Here is a 15,897-nt window from a genome sequence, read left to right on the forward strand (position 1 = left end):
CTAATTCAATGGAAAGGTTCGGTGAAACACAAGTAGTTGCTCTTGACATCTCAAAGGCTTTTGATCGTGTTTGGCATAAAGGTCTTCTAAACAAGCTTCCATCTTATGGTTTGCCAACTGTTTTTAGTAATTGGTTATCCAGTTTTCTCTGTGATCGCTCACTGAGGGAGATGGTAGATGGCTCTCTGTCTTCTAACTTCTCCACTAATGCCGGTGTCCCCCAAGGTTCAGTTCTTTCCCCCACTCTTTTCCTCTTGTACATCAATGACCTTCTTCCATTGACTGGAAATCCTATCCACAGTTTTGCCGATGATAGCACATTGCATTCAACTTTCCATTTTGAGAAACCTTGTCCAGCTCAATCAGCTTCAAGTTCTCGAAAATCTGCTGCCAATTCCTTAAATGCCGATCTTCAGGTAATTCTCCAGTGGGGCAAAGCAACTTAGTTGATTTCAACCCTTCTAAAACTCAATCTTGTCATATATCTCGCAAAAAGGATTCTTCTGCTCCTATGCTTATCTTTAGTGACACTCCGATTTCTAGGCAAAATGATATATCTCTTTTGGGGATTACCCTGACTTCTAATCTCTCTTGGCACAAGCACATTACAAATATTGCTTCCTCTGCATCTAAAAAACTTGGTTTTCTCTTTCGCTCTCGGCGTTACTTTTCTCCCAAACAACTGCTCACTCTGTATAAATCGCAAATCCGCCCTGCCATGGAATATTGTTCCCACATCTGGGGTGGTGCCCCAAAACCTCTCTCAGGCTTCTTGATTCCATTCAGAAGAGGGCAGTTAGGTTAATTAATGATTCATCTCTAACAGAGTCTCTCCACTCGCTTTCTCATAGACGCACTGTTTCTGCTGCATGCCTCTTCTACCGATACTTCCATGGGCACTGTTCTTCTGAATTGGCTTCTATAATTCCCGCTCTCTCTTTCAAAACAGTCTGAACACGTGCCGCCACCAGCCAACATCCATTTACTGTCCAACTTCAAACCCACAGAACCAACTTTTCATCTTCCTCATTTATTCATTCAACTGCCGTTTTCTGGAACAACCTTCCTTCATACGTATTTCCTGAAAATTACAATCTACAGAAGTTCAAGTCCAATATCAACAAATATCTTCTTTCGTCTTCTCAACCTCCAACCCAAGCACGGTACTAAGTACTATAGGTTATAATACCTCTCGTGTTTGGGGTTCTCATTAAAAAAAAAAAAAAAAAAAAAAAAAAAAAGATATATCTCTTTTGGGGATTACCCTGATTTTCAATCTCTCTTGGCACAAGCACATTACAAATATTGCTTCCTCTGCATCTAAAAAACTTGGTTTTCTCTTTCTCTCTCAGCGTTACTTTTCTTCCAAACAGCTGTTCACTCTGTACAAATCACAAATCCGCCCTACCATGGAATATTGTTCCCACATCTGGGGTGGTGCCCCCAAAACCTCTCTCCCTCAGAAGAGGGCAGTTAGGTTAATTAATGATTAATCTCTAACAGAGTCTCTCCACTCTCTGTCTCATAGACATACTGTTTCTGCTGCATGCCTTTTCTATAGATACTTCCATGGCTTTTCTAACTGCTCTCTCTTTCAAAACAGACCGAACATGTGCATCCACTAGCCAACATCCATTTACTGTCCAACTTCAAACTCACAGAACGAACTTTTCATCTTCCTCGTTTATTCATTCAACTGTCATTTTCTAGAACAACTTTCCTACATACGTATTTCCTGAAAATTACAGTCTACAGAAGTTCAAGTCCAATGTCAACAAATATCTTCTTTCGTCTTCCCAACCTCCAACCCGAGCACGGTACTAAATTACTATAGGTTCTAGTACGTCTCATGTTTGGAGTTTACATAAAAAAAAAAAAATCACTGTTATTTATTACCAGTATCTACTGTTATGTTCGACATAACATAGTAAATGGATAATGTTAACTGAATTATGGATACTGAACTGAATGTTTTGAATAAAAAAATAAAATAAAAAATTTTGTATGCTACAGAGGCACTATATGAGTATTATTTAACCTCCTATTTTATCAGCGCCTCCGTAGCCAGGTGGGAAGGAGCAGCAGTGCATATCACATGCTTCTTGATTAGACTGGGGTTCGAGCCAGTCGCCACCAAATACGGAGGATGCGGAAAGGTCAGGAAATGACCACCTCATATTCCGGAGCAATATGGCCTTAGTTGCTAATGCTCCTAAAAACCAAATAACAAACAAACTCATTTTATCATGGGAGGGTGAAATATTTTCCCACCCTCCCATGATAAAATTCAAATTATAACTACTGAAAATAATATATGGGAAGTTAACTCCATCAGATAGTAGGTAGAACCAATGTAACAAAAATGTTAATTAGCAGTTGTAACTTCATTGTTAAAATGGTGTTTTTTAATTTCAGGAATCATACAATCTAAAACACATTGTAGATGCACCGGCTGATAAATTAGATCCTGGTATTGCACTTGATAAGGAGAGACAGAAAGCTCTGAAGAAACGATGCAAAAAGTTGAGGCAGAGAATGACAAACAGGTACATAATCATTAGTTTATACCAGGGGTGGGCAACTTTTTTCGTCAGCGGGCCGAATGAAATTTTCGTATCATGATGCGGGCCGAATGAAATTTTCGCATCATGATGCGGGCCAGAATAGATTGAACGATTTAATAAAAAAAATCAGAACCTAAAAAATGTTATATTACTTGAATTACCAAATTATTAATGTATTTTTAAAAAAAATATCTGAATGTCCAATTATCATTGAAAATGCGGCATTCCGCATCAATTTTTCTTTTTTTTTTAATTGGCTCATTTTATGGGCTATAAATTATATTAAATTAAAAATTGTAATAATTAGAAAAGGCATAAAACATAAAATATCTCGCACCAATATTATTTTTTTCAATAAGAAGTCAAACCCAAAGGAACTTCGTTCGATGGATGCTACAATAATAATTAGGAAATAACTCTTTGACGCTGCGTAGAATCACTTGGTTACTGTTGTACTGGCCTCGATTCTCGACTGAACCGAATTAAGCCGAACGTTTACGGCGAGTGTAGTCAGGTATGGATTTTCTATATTTATGCATTTACGGAGGGGGCCGGATTCAACATCGTCGTGGGCCGGATGTGGCCCGCAGGCCGTCTGTTGCCCACCCCTGGTTTATACTAATCTCTTAAAATTTTGCATATTTCAAACAGATTAATGGAGATATAAGAAATTGTACAAATGTACATTTAACACACGATTGTTACCTGAACCATTTTGCCCTAATAGTAATTTTCCCAACTTAAACTGAAATAAAATGAGAAATTCAAAAGAGAAAACATTCAATAAAATCTTGTTAATTCAAAGTTCAAGGATCAAAAATATCTCTGTTCTTGATTTAAACAGGTTCAAAAAATCTGTACAAGGTCAGAATATCAGTATTAAAGAGAAATTTAAAAAAATTTTTTTATCAGATACTCTTATTCACACTTTACTGAATTTGCACAATTCTCATTTAAAATGTTTGCTGGCTTTTAGATTCATTGTGGTATATGTTTGTGGATAGACCAAATTAACACATTAGTTTGGTCTGTATTTCTCATATTGAGTCTATATTTGGAAATTTGATCCCTATTTCTCTATTGACTAAATGAATGTGTTAATTTATAATCAATATAAGACAGATAACAACTGTACCTTGGAGAAATTCAATCAATTTCTTGCATTTAAATAACATATTGCTAAGTTTAATTTTTCCACTGTTACTCATCATATAGCCTGATGTATATGAACCATATGTTAAAAGTACTCTATTGTTTATTTCATATAATTGCACATGCTTGCTAAATAGAGAGTATCCATATTTTGGGATAATATTTGCTGTGTGATTTGCTTGTAATCCATGCAAAAAAGGAAACATTCTTTATTTTTATTAAAATTTTTTGTTATTTTTTTGTATACATAAATATGTTGCTGTTTATGGAAAATTTTAACTGCAGAAATTGCTTGAAAAGAAGAGATTACACATAGTTATACACCAAAATAAAAAATCACCAAAACAAAAAATACATACACTGATTTGCAGGATATTAGAATTTTTCAATTTGAACATGGAGGTAAATGATAAAATTGTCTTTTGGCTTAGAAAAGCAGTATTGAAAATGAGAGTAAAGTTTCTGAAGCAGTTTCTGTGTTTGAATCTGTTCCATAAATAATGACTTAATTTCCATGCATAAAGAATAATTTAATTCCCCACACAAACAAGGTAAAAGAAATTAATATGTAGAAAAGTTTCACAATTGTAATCAAACATACATTTTTACAGCTCTAATCCCCACTATACATATATATATTCATTTTTGGCCATATCATTTAATAATTTGGTCATATCATTTGGTTTATCATTTAATAAGATAAACTAGTTACTTACTGTAACCCCTACACTCTGACCACCTTATGTAGTTGTAATTTGCAAAAGCAGTCTGTGCTAAGTTAAGAAGTTCACTGAGTAAGTTAGAGTACTAAAAGAGAGTAATGTCATCTTTTTTGCAAGGATTACAAGTATTAAACAGCAACTAAAATCCAAAAACATGGATAGTCTCGCTTTAGCAGGTAAGTACAGTTATACATATTTAACAAATAGCTCTTGTTTTAATATATAGCTCATACATACACAGGCCAAAAAAATACAAACCCTTTGTATTAAGACAGTCATAGACAGAAGAAATGCGAAGAAAACTGTGACGGATGATGACAGGTTGGCTCATTGAGCATAAAGGTTACAGTAATTTGAAAATATAACTGGCAATCTGACTGTAAAATGAATAAAACATCAAATATATAACATTTTTATTTTCTATTGTTAATTATGTAATTTAGCTTCGACATAGTATTTTGAATTATATTGAATATTTATACTTTAATGAGAAAATTCAAAATAACTTTTATTATAAGGCCAGTGCTTCTGTCCTTTCTTGAAGTCAGCAAATCTGTCAGTCTTTCTATTCTGGTATACTTCTGATGCCACCAGAGATGTGGTGATGTCTCAGTACCCTTCATGTCCTCATTGTTGCCAACAGCATCTAACCATTCGTGCATCATGACCCACACAAACAGCAGTTTGCTGTATTGACCATCCAGCTTCTGACAACCCAAAGATCTATCCTTTCCAAGTTCACTAGCTGCTCATGTCACTTTAATTATATTAAAGGCATTAAACACTCTTAGATAGTATTTTGTTCATTATTTTATTTGCCTGCTAACATTTACACACACATCATTTCCTCATTGGGTCAGTAAAAGACACATTACTGATCATTCTACTCTGTCAATCAGCTTTAAAAAAAAATAATCTTAACTAGTATGTTTAGTCTATACTCAGAAATTGCTGGGCTGCTCTTGGGAAGAGTAAAGAACGAAAGTTTACCATTTTTAAAATTCATATATTATGGGTTTTTTCTTTAGTATAAGCTAGCGTTATTACAAGAAAACAGTTTCAAACTACAATGTTTAATTTGTCACATCAAAAGAAATATTTTAAAAAAATAAAATAAAAACTCCTATATCACAGATATAAAATACTGGGAGATTTCTTACATTGTATACTGAGAGAATTTATATTTAGAATTAATATACCCGAAATGTCTAGTGCATTCTAGACATTTCCAATGTGTTAATTCTAAATCTACATTCTGCCAGCTTTTCGGGTAAGAGGTGAGTAGATTCTCACCTCTTACCAAAAAGAAAGCTCAGTATATTTTCATGGGTTATATCTTATCGGACTTCTTACAGTGTTCTTTTGGCAAGATATAATTATAATAGATAAATGAAAATATATGCTTCATTATTAGTGAAAATGTTGCTTTTCTTAGTGTGGACAACTTTTACATGAATAACTAACTTGTTTTCATTTTGAACCTATCTGCTAGCAATATTTTTATTCTGTAAATTGCTTCAAGCTATTTACAGAATAAAAAATAAATGAAGTGAGGAAGGAAAGAAATACCTGTAGTTTTGTTAATATTCTAGATTAATCAAACATAATTTGCTTATCAAAAAGAGACCCTTGGAAATTGCTGAAAGTTTGCAAATGTGTATACATAATAATTGCTTTAGATTAATTTGTATTTATTCTTCCTTACTTAGGGGTACTGAATATGTTACTGTATTAGAGAAGAAAACAGAGACGATAGAATCTACATACAAAAATAAGTAAGTTAACTATGTTTTACATTTAAAGAACATCTTTATTGAGCATTATATTACGTATGACATATTTCATTGTAGAAAATAAACAGTTTAATAATTTGAATGAAAACTTGGTTGTACACTTAACTGCATAATACAGGTTTGAAATTATTTTTAATTACAGAAGGATTCCTCCACACACAAAACACTACTGCAAACAGAAGCGTACACCAATGAGCCAAAACATTATGATCACCTACCTAATATAATGTTCTTCCTCCATGTTCAGCCAAAACAGCTTGTACCCGGCGAGGCATGGATGCTACAAGATTTCTAAATGTGTCTTGTGATATCTGGTACCAACATGTAACCAACAGATCCTTTAACTCCTGTAAGGACTGTGATTGAGACCCTGCAGATCGGAGTTGCTGTTCCAACACAAACCACAGATGCTCGATGGGATTGATGTCTAGAGAATTTGGAGGCCAGGGCAATCAATACTTGGGAAGTCTTCCTCATATTCCGTGAACCAGTCTCGAACAATTCCGGCGGTGTGGCATGGTGAAAGACTGCACTGCCAGAAGACTGCTGAAAGACTGCACTGCCAGAGGGGAAGACCGTTGTCATGAAAGGGTGTGCCTGGTCAGCAATGATGTTTAGGTAGGTAGTATGACATCAGAGTGCCCGGCACATGCATGACTGGACCCAGGGTATCCCAGCAGAACATCGCCCAAAGCATGACACCACCACCACCGACTTGTTTTCATCCCATGGTGCAACATGAAATGCGATTCATGAGACCACATGACCTTCCAATCACTCAAGGTCCAGTTTCGATGCTTGCATGCCCATTGTAGGTGCTGTCGCCAGTGAACTGTGGTTAGCATGGGCACTCGGAGCGGCCTGTGGCTACATAGCCCCATTTTCAGCAGGGTTCGATGTACTGTGTGTTGTGACACATTACTCCTATCACCAGCAATCCAATTACCAGCAAGTTGCACCACAGTCGCCCTTCTGTTGCCACGTAATCCAGGAGAGCTTTCACTCATCTTGAGCATCGATGGGCCATGGTCATTCAACACCTCGCCGGCAGTTCGTGGGTTTCCCCTCCTCAGACCACTTTCGGTAGGTACTAACCACGGCTGACCGTCAGCATCCCATCAGCTGTGCCATTTCGGATATGTTCTGACCCAGTTGTCTGGCCATTATAATTTGGCCTTTGTCAAACTTTTGTCAAACTCACTTAAGTCTGCTGCCTTTCCCATCTGAACAACAAGAGTAACACTGATTAACGGAGCTCAGTATCAGGTGTTTCTTATACCGTGTCCTGGCCCATGCACGTGCCGTAGTTCACCTACAGTTGCTTCGATTTGCATAACGACTTGCTGGTCATAATGTTTTGGCTCATCGGTATATATTGCCACATGATCGCACTGGTGAAACAAAAATTCATTACATCACCACAGTATTCAAAAATGTTGGTCCTGTTTTGAATTCTCCTTACTAGATATGACACAGTTTCCAGGTTTTCTACATTTATTTATGCAGGTCTAGAGATTTTTCTGTATTGATGTTTATAGGTTTTATCTATCAAAGAGCAAAATATATTTTTAAAGTTTAGTGAAGCCAGCAAAACATGAATTTGCATACTGAGTTTGCAAGCTATAGATGTGTCAAAATAAATGTAAATAAACTAACACCGTATTCTTTGTAGCACTGAAAATCATTCACCTGCATTTTTTGGCAAACAAATTGCACCCAGGTGTAACATGATATCATTTTAAGATCCTTCTAACTTTAATCTGTTAATTCAGTTAAATTTTAATATAGAAACCAATGTAACCTTTCTACAAAACAACAACAAAATTTTGATGCAAAACAAATTTATTCCCCTTCTACTTAACAAATCCAGCACAAAAGTTATGAAAAATGTTGCTGTCTTCTGGAATTTTTCTTTTCTCACCATGAATGGAATAACAAGTTCTCTCCACCCAAGGCATTGGTGTCCATCTGTTTGGTGGCTGGAGAAGTTGAACTTTTATCTCTGGCACACCTGTATTGCCTTGTAAAGGTACATTGGTTGGATAATGCATAAAATTTGCCCACTTTCTGCTCTTGCATTGGTATTTTCAAGTTATAAAATTTCTTGCTGTGTTTACCTTCCTGTAACTCTGTAGGAATTTATCAGGGTGGTAATTCAAGTGTATAGCAACCAATCCAGAATTTACCTATGTGCAAGCAAGCTTGGTCTCCAGGCCAGATTTGCCTCTCCTGGAACAGAGAGGATGTGATGCTAACCATGGAGCTGCTTGCATGAGGTACACTGAATAGGCTGTGCATTCCAAATTAATTGCCTGCATGAACCAAAGTTCCACAGGTGGAGAGCAACCACCTTTAGCAAAAACCTCAGCTTGACTCATTGAATGGGAGAGAACTGTCACAACTCTAGATGTTGCTTGAGTGGCATGATGTATAGGTAATGGAAAACTTGTCAAAAGAGGAATAAAGCATTTCAACCTACATTAAAATATCTATTTATTTCCAGTTGGAAATTACATTCAAATGGGAACTAACTCTAAGAGTTAGTTCATAAGTCAAACCTTTGGCCTTTCTGATCTATGTAATGGTAAGGTAGCAACAAGAACAATTGCTGATGAAGTGGTAAAAATATACCACAAAAAGTCTGATTCCCATCTGTATGTAATTTCCAAAATGAAATAAATAGATATTCCAACATACATTGAAATGCTTTATTTTTCTTTGAAAAGTATCACAACTCTCCTAAATCCAAACACATGGGATAGTAAGAAGCAAAAAAACTATAGAATCTGGAGTAGGAATTTGCATACTGAGTTTGCAAGCTATAGATGTGTCAAAATAAATGTAAATAAACTAACACTGTATTCTTTGTAGCACTGAAAATCATTCACCTGCATTTTTTGCCAAACAAATTGCACCCAGGTGTAACATGATATCATTTTAAGATCCTTCTAACTTTAATCTGTTAATTCAGTTAAATTTTAATATAGAAACCAATGTAACCTTTCTACAAAATTCAGTTTGTAGAAAGACTGGCAAATGGAGTGACCAAATAAATGGAAAAATATAAATAATAAATGCACGTTTTTGCAGAAAAATACATATGTAGAGAATAAGAAAAAAAATCTGTTTCTTACCACATTGTTTGAGAAACATGAATGTTTTTTAAAGTTTACTTATTTATTACCCATATAAAAAATTTAATTTGAGAAATGTTTTCAAATTGCATTTTTAGTTCTTTCCACTCAGTTCTTGCTTTATTTGTTACAAATGTTATTATGAAATAATGTTATGGATTTATGCATAAACTTGCACTAACAGTTCTGCTGGTCTTTGAACTGATTTTAGTTTTTTTTTTTTTTTTTTTTTTGTATTGTTATTCCCTTGAATAACATTACAAAACAAACTTTGTGCTAGCTGTACCATAGTGACATGTGTATTCTTTTCATTAGATAGAGAACTACTTGCCAATTCCAAATATAAGAGTTTATAACTAATCATTTCTCTCTCAGACAGTGCAACTTAGGCATCGATCACAAAGCATCAACTGCCATCAGCCATCTTGAGGCTGCCATTTTGCAATGGCAAATTAATTGCAGGATAAGACTGAAAGGAAAATTTGCGCCATATTAGAGAAAATAAAATTATTTTAGTTTGTATCTATAGTGAGTGCTAAGTTGCTTACCAGGTTGGGCTGTGAATTTTCTTGGTATTATCTTGGTGCAGTCCACCCCTGATTAATAGCAACGAACTTATGGCCACTGATGCATCTTCGGCAGCGATGGTGCTAGAAATGCTTCCTTTTGCCAAATCCAAGAGACTCCATTATTGCATCTCTTGCCATATTAAAGTGTTCTGGTTCCTCATTAGCGAGATTTGTTTTTCTTACGTGTTTTAGTTTTTAATACTGGTGGCTTGTAGCATCAGTTTTACTTGTAAGCAATTATTCAAACAGAAAAATAGTAGCTGAAAAACAACTGAACCCAACCATGACAGAATTTATATATCATATTAAACATTGATTATATAAAAGTACCAGTTGGTGTCAGTGTCATTTGTAGGATTGAAACTGCTAGCAGTGGAAAAGATAAGTTCCACAGTTGGGATAAAATCAGTATTCGGATCTATAGCTGAATAAGTGGCATTGATCTTAAAGAAAAACCTCAGCTTGACTCTGCCACTCTGGATGTTGCTTAAGTGGCATGATACATAGGTAATGGAAAACTTGTCAAAAGAGGAATAAAGCTTTTCAACCTACATTAGATTATCTGTTTATTTCCAGCTGGAAATTACATACTCTTTAGATCAGGTACTATTTTTTGGTAATAGACATCACTGTCCATTATAATGTTGGTACCACCTATGTCAACCTGTGTAATGTAGTTGAAGTTTTCAATGCAGAGAGTCTTGTTGGCAGTTCTTTTCTCAAGCTTTTTATTCTTTATCTGCCAATTCACAACTTCTTGAAGTTTTTTGCATATAAATAGTGTAAGGTTTTCTTTTATTATAGGAATTGTGATATTCTGTAAACTGCTCCTGAAGAGTCAAGTGTAATTTTGCTAGGAGGTCCAGCATCAGCACCAGTATATTCTTTGGAGATGCAGTGAAGTTTACACCTTTTCTGAAAAGTTCTTTTTCACTGGAGGATAGCTGTATTTTGTTGAGGTTCAAAATTGACAGAAGTACTCTACTGTTGTTGACATCTGTTAGTATTTTGCAGTGATCATTCATACTACCATAGACTTGGAGAATTCAAAGCTAAAGGGCCTTCAGAATTATTTCAAATTATCCAAACTTCAAAATTAACTTTTTGTGGTGGGGGAGGTTAAAATCAAATACTTTGATATTAGGCCATCCTACTAAAGAAATACTCTCTTTTTGTTGTTATTTATTATCTGCTTTAAATTGCACTTTTTTGTGCAACAAGATTACATGTTAGCCTTCAGAGGAACATTTAAGATTAAGTATCAGTGACAACTCTATGCTTGAGATAGGCAAAGAAAGACATATATATGTTTGCTTATATAATTGTGTTTTAAAATAAATATATTAAGTACTATATAGTTTCTACTATTGTTGATAAAATAAGAGATAAACAGTTGGTTGTTAATGAGTTTGTTGAAGTGTGAGAAGCACAAATATTGAATAGAGTAAAATAAATAAATAAAATCTGGAAGTTTGTTTTACATTATGAAGGGGAAGAATAAGTCAAGTTGCAAGTAGTGAACGTTTTAATTCTTGTTTTTAGTGAAAATTTAAAATTGTGCTATTTTATGTGTGGTGCAATAAATTCTTAATGTGAATTAAGCCTGACTACAAATTATCCAACAGCATAGGTACTAAACTTCAAATTTAAGATTATTTCTTTGTTTAGTTGTTTATTATTTTTTTGCTATATAGAACAAGAGGTCCAACAGGCAAAAAAAAAAAAAAAAAAAAATTTTATAATTCATAATAATCAGTATTTTGAATTAAGTAAGTTCTAATTGTTCAAGCTCCACTGCACTGTGGTTGTCAATTTCATTGTAATACCAGTGAATCATTCTTGCTATTAGTTTATTAAATATGTACTGTGAAATTAATCATGATTAGTTATATTTAATGAATTACATTATACTCAAATTTAGCATTAGAGCAGTGTTCCTAGATTTTTTTTTATCTCAGCTATATAAATACTTAAAAAAAGGGGGGGGGTTAATTTTCACTCTTTACTTATTTTTATATATAACAATAAGTCATTTATTATGTATTCACTTTATAGCTTTTAAATAATTGATTAGAGAACCAATGTGAACAATGTTGTTGCTTGCCATCACACAGCAGCTTTATGGAGGAGCAAAAGAAGATAATTTTCCTTAAATCTGGTTCTAAATTCAGTCTATTTTTATACTTATTTTGAAGAAAACAAAATATGGGAAGCTAGTTTCACACTTGTGTTGTGACTTTCTGTGTTCATGAATGTCACACAATAATAATAGAATCATGCAATTATTTGTATATTTTCTAAGGACCAGTATATATATAATGTATTAATAATAGCAGAAAGTAGGTTGTATAAAATGGTTACAGTGATATTTATATAGATGGTTTATAGACCAGGGACACTGCTATATATGGCAGAAGAGAATGGAGCTAACAGAACCAAAAATTTAAACTACAGAAAACCTGTAAGGCATGAAAAATAAAAATAATAAAAAGAAGTATTTAATGCTGTAGATCCCATGTTTTCAATGACTTCATTCAAAATTCAATATGGCTTCACCGTTTCAACCATGTGCTATGTATATTTCATGTAACAGAAGCCTTACTTCGTGCTATCTTTCCTGTGGTTTTGACGGTTGCCCATTGTTGAAGTTGTTAAAATCATGGGATCTACAGCATTAAGTACTTCTTTTTACATAATTTTAAGAGTTACCATGATATTGCACTACCTCGAAGAAGTAGCACTTCACAAATGGAGAAGACTACTGTTTCTTATTCTCAGCAGATACCACCACCACCACCACCCAAATGGCACCGTTTCAGAACTTATTGGCTCTTCATCAGTGGGTGGGCAGGTACCCTGGTGTTGTAATGATGGCAACCCATTTGTGAAGTATAACTCCACAATATGAGAGATGCCTGATGGTGTACAGTAATTAATTCTTCTAGGATAATGATCCGTGTTACAAAGAAGTCAACTAACATGCAAGTTTGTGCAATGGCATCATTTCTGTACCTAGCCGATTACTAAGTAGTTACAAATTGGCATCATTTAAGTATATCTCATATTGTGAATACCTTCACGCGTTACCATGATATTGCACTACCTCAAATAAGTAATGCTTCATCAATAGAGAAGACTACTGTTACTTATTCTTAGCGGAGACCACCACCCAGTGGGTTGCCATCATTGTAACACCAGGGTACCTGGTGTTACAATGATGACACCCACCGACGAAGAGCCAATGAGCTCTGAAACGTTGTTGTCTGGGAAGTGGTATCTGCCAAGAATAAGTAACAGTAGTCTTCTGTGTTGGTCAGGCGTTACTTATTCGAGGTAGTGCAGTATCATGATAGCTTGTTGTGAAGGTATACTTAATACGAGTATAATATGAGAGGTACTTAAATATGCCACTTTGTAACTACTTAGTAGTTGGCTACGTATAGACATGATGCTATTGCACAAACTTATACATTAGTACTTCTTTTTATTATTTTTATTTTTCCTGTACCTTCCGAGTTTTCTGTTCTGTTAGCTCATTCCCATTCACTTCTTCACTTTCTACTTACCTATATATATATATATACTGTATACATACTAGTTACTATAATATGGTAGTTAGGTTCCTATAAAATGTTGTGTTGTGTGAAACCGTGTTATACAGGACTAATAAAAGTACAAAAAAAAAGGGTACAAAAAAAGCTAACAAAAATACGCCATTCTAGATTTCGTGTATCTTCTGCTCTCTTTAAAAAATCAGTAATCTGGTTTTGTTTGCTTTTGCTTGATAAATCTTTGTGAATTTCATCGTATGGAACTAAGCATTTTTGAAGCTTTCCCCTTTGAACTTTGGGCTCCTTTAATTCAAGAATCTTCATTCAAAAAATAAGATTCTAATTGCTCGGCTAACTTTTATGCCTTCCCCTATGCTCTTTAGTGTAAAATTTGGAAGTTTAGAATTTATCTGCACTATCAATCTTCTGAATTGATTTGGTTTTACCTCCGATGCCATTTCCACCAAATCCGCTTCGCCAGCCTCTTTTCCTACCAGTAATTCTTCAACATCTTCAGTAATCATATTTTTTTTTATTTTTATTTTATTAGGAACATCAGCAACTACGGCCATGTTGCTCTGCGTGTATTGGCTATAAATTGCGTGTCCTGAGGTCGATTTTCTGTTTTGCTGGATGAAAAACCCAAGGTTCCAGGAGAAAAAACCCTCACCTCAGCCCAACTAACTCAGCCACGTTGGGAAAAAGAACCATAAAAATTCCTCCCATCATCATCAGGATTCGAACTCAGGTCTTTTCCATCTGGTGTGGGGAGGAGGGCGATTCTATAAACTGTGCTGCCCACAAGGGCTTCAGTAGTCATATCATCAAAACCTTCCCCTCCTACCGCCGGAGGCGCCTCCGTAGCCAGGTGGGAAGGAGCAGCAGTGCATAGCACACGCTTCTTGATTAGACCGGGGTTCGAGCCCGTCACCACCAAATACGGAGGATGCAGAAAAGGTCGGAATGACCACCGCATGTTCCCGGAGCAATATGGCCTTAGTTGCTAATGCTCCTAAAAACCAAAACAAACAAACAACAATCCTACCGCCGTAGCAAGTTCTACTATCGCACAGATTCCGTTTTCTGTTGGATTGACCTGAATGAACTGACTTCAGCCATATATTTTTCCACGCGCATTTAAAGTTGACGGTTTTACTTCTTTGAGCGATAAAGCTATGATTCTGACACAGTCCATAATTGAGAAATGTTTCCGTGTCTCCATTACTTTAATAAATTATGAATAAATTTTTTACAAAATCCATTGTAACGATTTTCTCAGTTGATCTAATGGCAGAATGAAAGATATGAAAGAAAGAATGAAATTATGTTTCTACCACCAACTGTGGTGGTAGGAAATAACTTCAATGTTTGGATGACTTAAATCTTTTAGATGACCTGGTGTGCTATCCAAAACTTTGAAATATAGATTTTTCCACAAGTTCAACAACACAGAACATAACATGGAAATTTCTCAATAATTTTTTGTGACTAGCAATTCAATAGCAGGGATTCAAAAAGAGTGGAAATGTTGAAAAATTACATCCAACATAATAGCAGGGTTTTCCCTGCACAAAAGCTCAAAAATACCCTGTTATGCGAGGTTTGCCGAAATTCTCTAACCATGTTGTAGAAGTACCATGTTATACGGGGGTTGCCTGTGTATATATATATATATTGAAAGTATATGTAATAATATTTAAAGAATAGTAATTTATAATATGAAATGAATATCAGTACACAAATTACTAATACATTACAATATTGAAATACTGATTTTTTTTTTTTTTTTTTTAATTAGATTTCAAAAAATTGTTAAAGATATAAATAAATGCCTTGCTAGTCAGTGCACTGGTCCCTGGGACAGTGCAATGATTGGCTCTCTGGAGAGAGCACTTGGAGAATTAGAACGCCTTTTAGAGAAGTGTAAACAGGAAGATAAGGTGGCACTTCGCATCCTGGGAGGAGTGACAACTTTTATGCAACTACTTAGTGTAATTTCCAATGCTTCAGGAGAAAATGACACAATTATACCTGGGAAGTAAGTATAATAGTCTGATTTCTAGTATCTCTGAAATGATTTATCATAAATGAACTGTTAAATATAAAATATGAATGGATTTTTAAAATACTAAGCATTTATGATTATTGGTAAGAAACAAACTGCATCTCCATGAGATTTTAATGGATTTGCACTTGTCTCTAATTTTGAAGAAACTGGAGTTGAAATTCTGTGAACTGGAAAAATTCTTAAAAACCTCTTCAACTGAAAAGTTTAAGAGGCTTTTAAGAGTGCATAACATGCAGATTGGCTTATAAAATGAGATTAACTGTCATAGTGTGACTAAGAGTAGCCGACGTGCACATAATGCACAAACAAATTAACAATCCTTTTAAGGTGCATCTTAACATAAC

The 15,897-nt window shown here is 34.9% G+C and overlaps 1 protein-coding gene across 1 annotated transcript in view; it reads left to right on the forward strand.

Annotated features, from left to right (window-relative positions):
• ssp3 (SCAPER domain-containing protein short spindle 3) overlaps positions 1 to 15,897 on the forward strand; it is a 408,421-nt gene that overhangs the window by 349,396 nt on the left and 43,128 nt on the right. The window contains exons 19-21 of the mRNA XM_090377943.1: positions 2,416 to 2,546; positions 6,148 to 6,213; positions 15,284 to 15,523. Coding sequence (XP_090234069.1) covers positions 2,416 to 2,546; positions 6,148 to 6,213; positions 15,284 to 15,523 — 437 coding nt within the window. The remainder of the gene's footprint in view (positions 1 to 2,415; positions 2,547 to 6,147; positions 6,214 to 15,283; positions 15,524 to 15,897) is intronic.

This window comes from Mastigoproctus giganteus, chromosome 7 (assembly GCF_048544385.1).
Source record: "Mastigoproctus giganteus isolate SK-2022 chromosome 7, ASM4854438v1, whole genome shotgun sequence".
NCBI classification, from domain to species: domain Eukaryota; kingdom Metazoa; phylum Arthropoda; class Arachnida; order Uropygi; family Thelyphonidae; genus Mastigoproctus; species Mastigoproctus giganteus.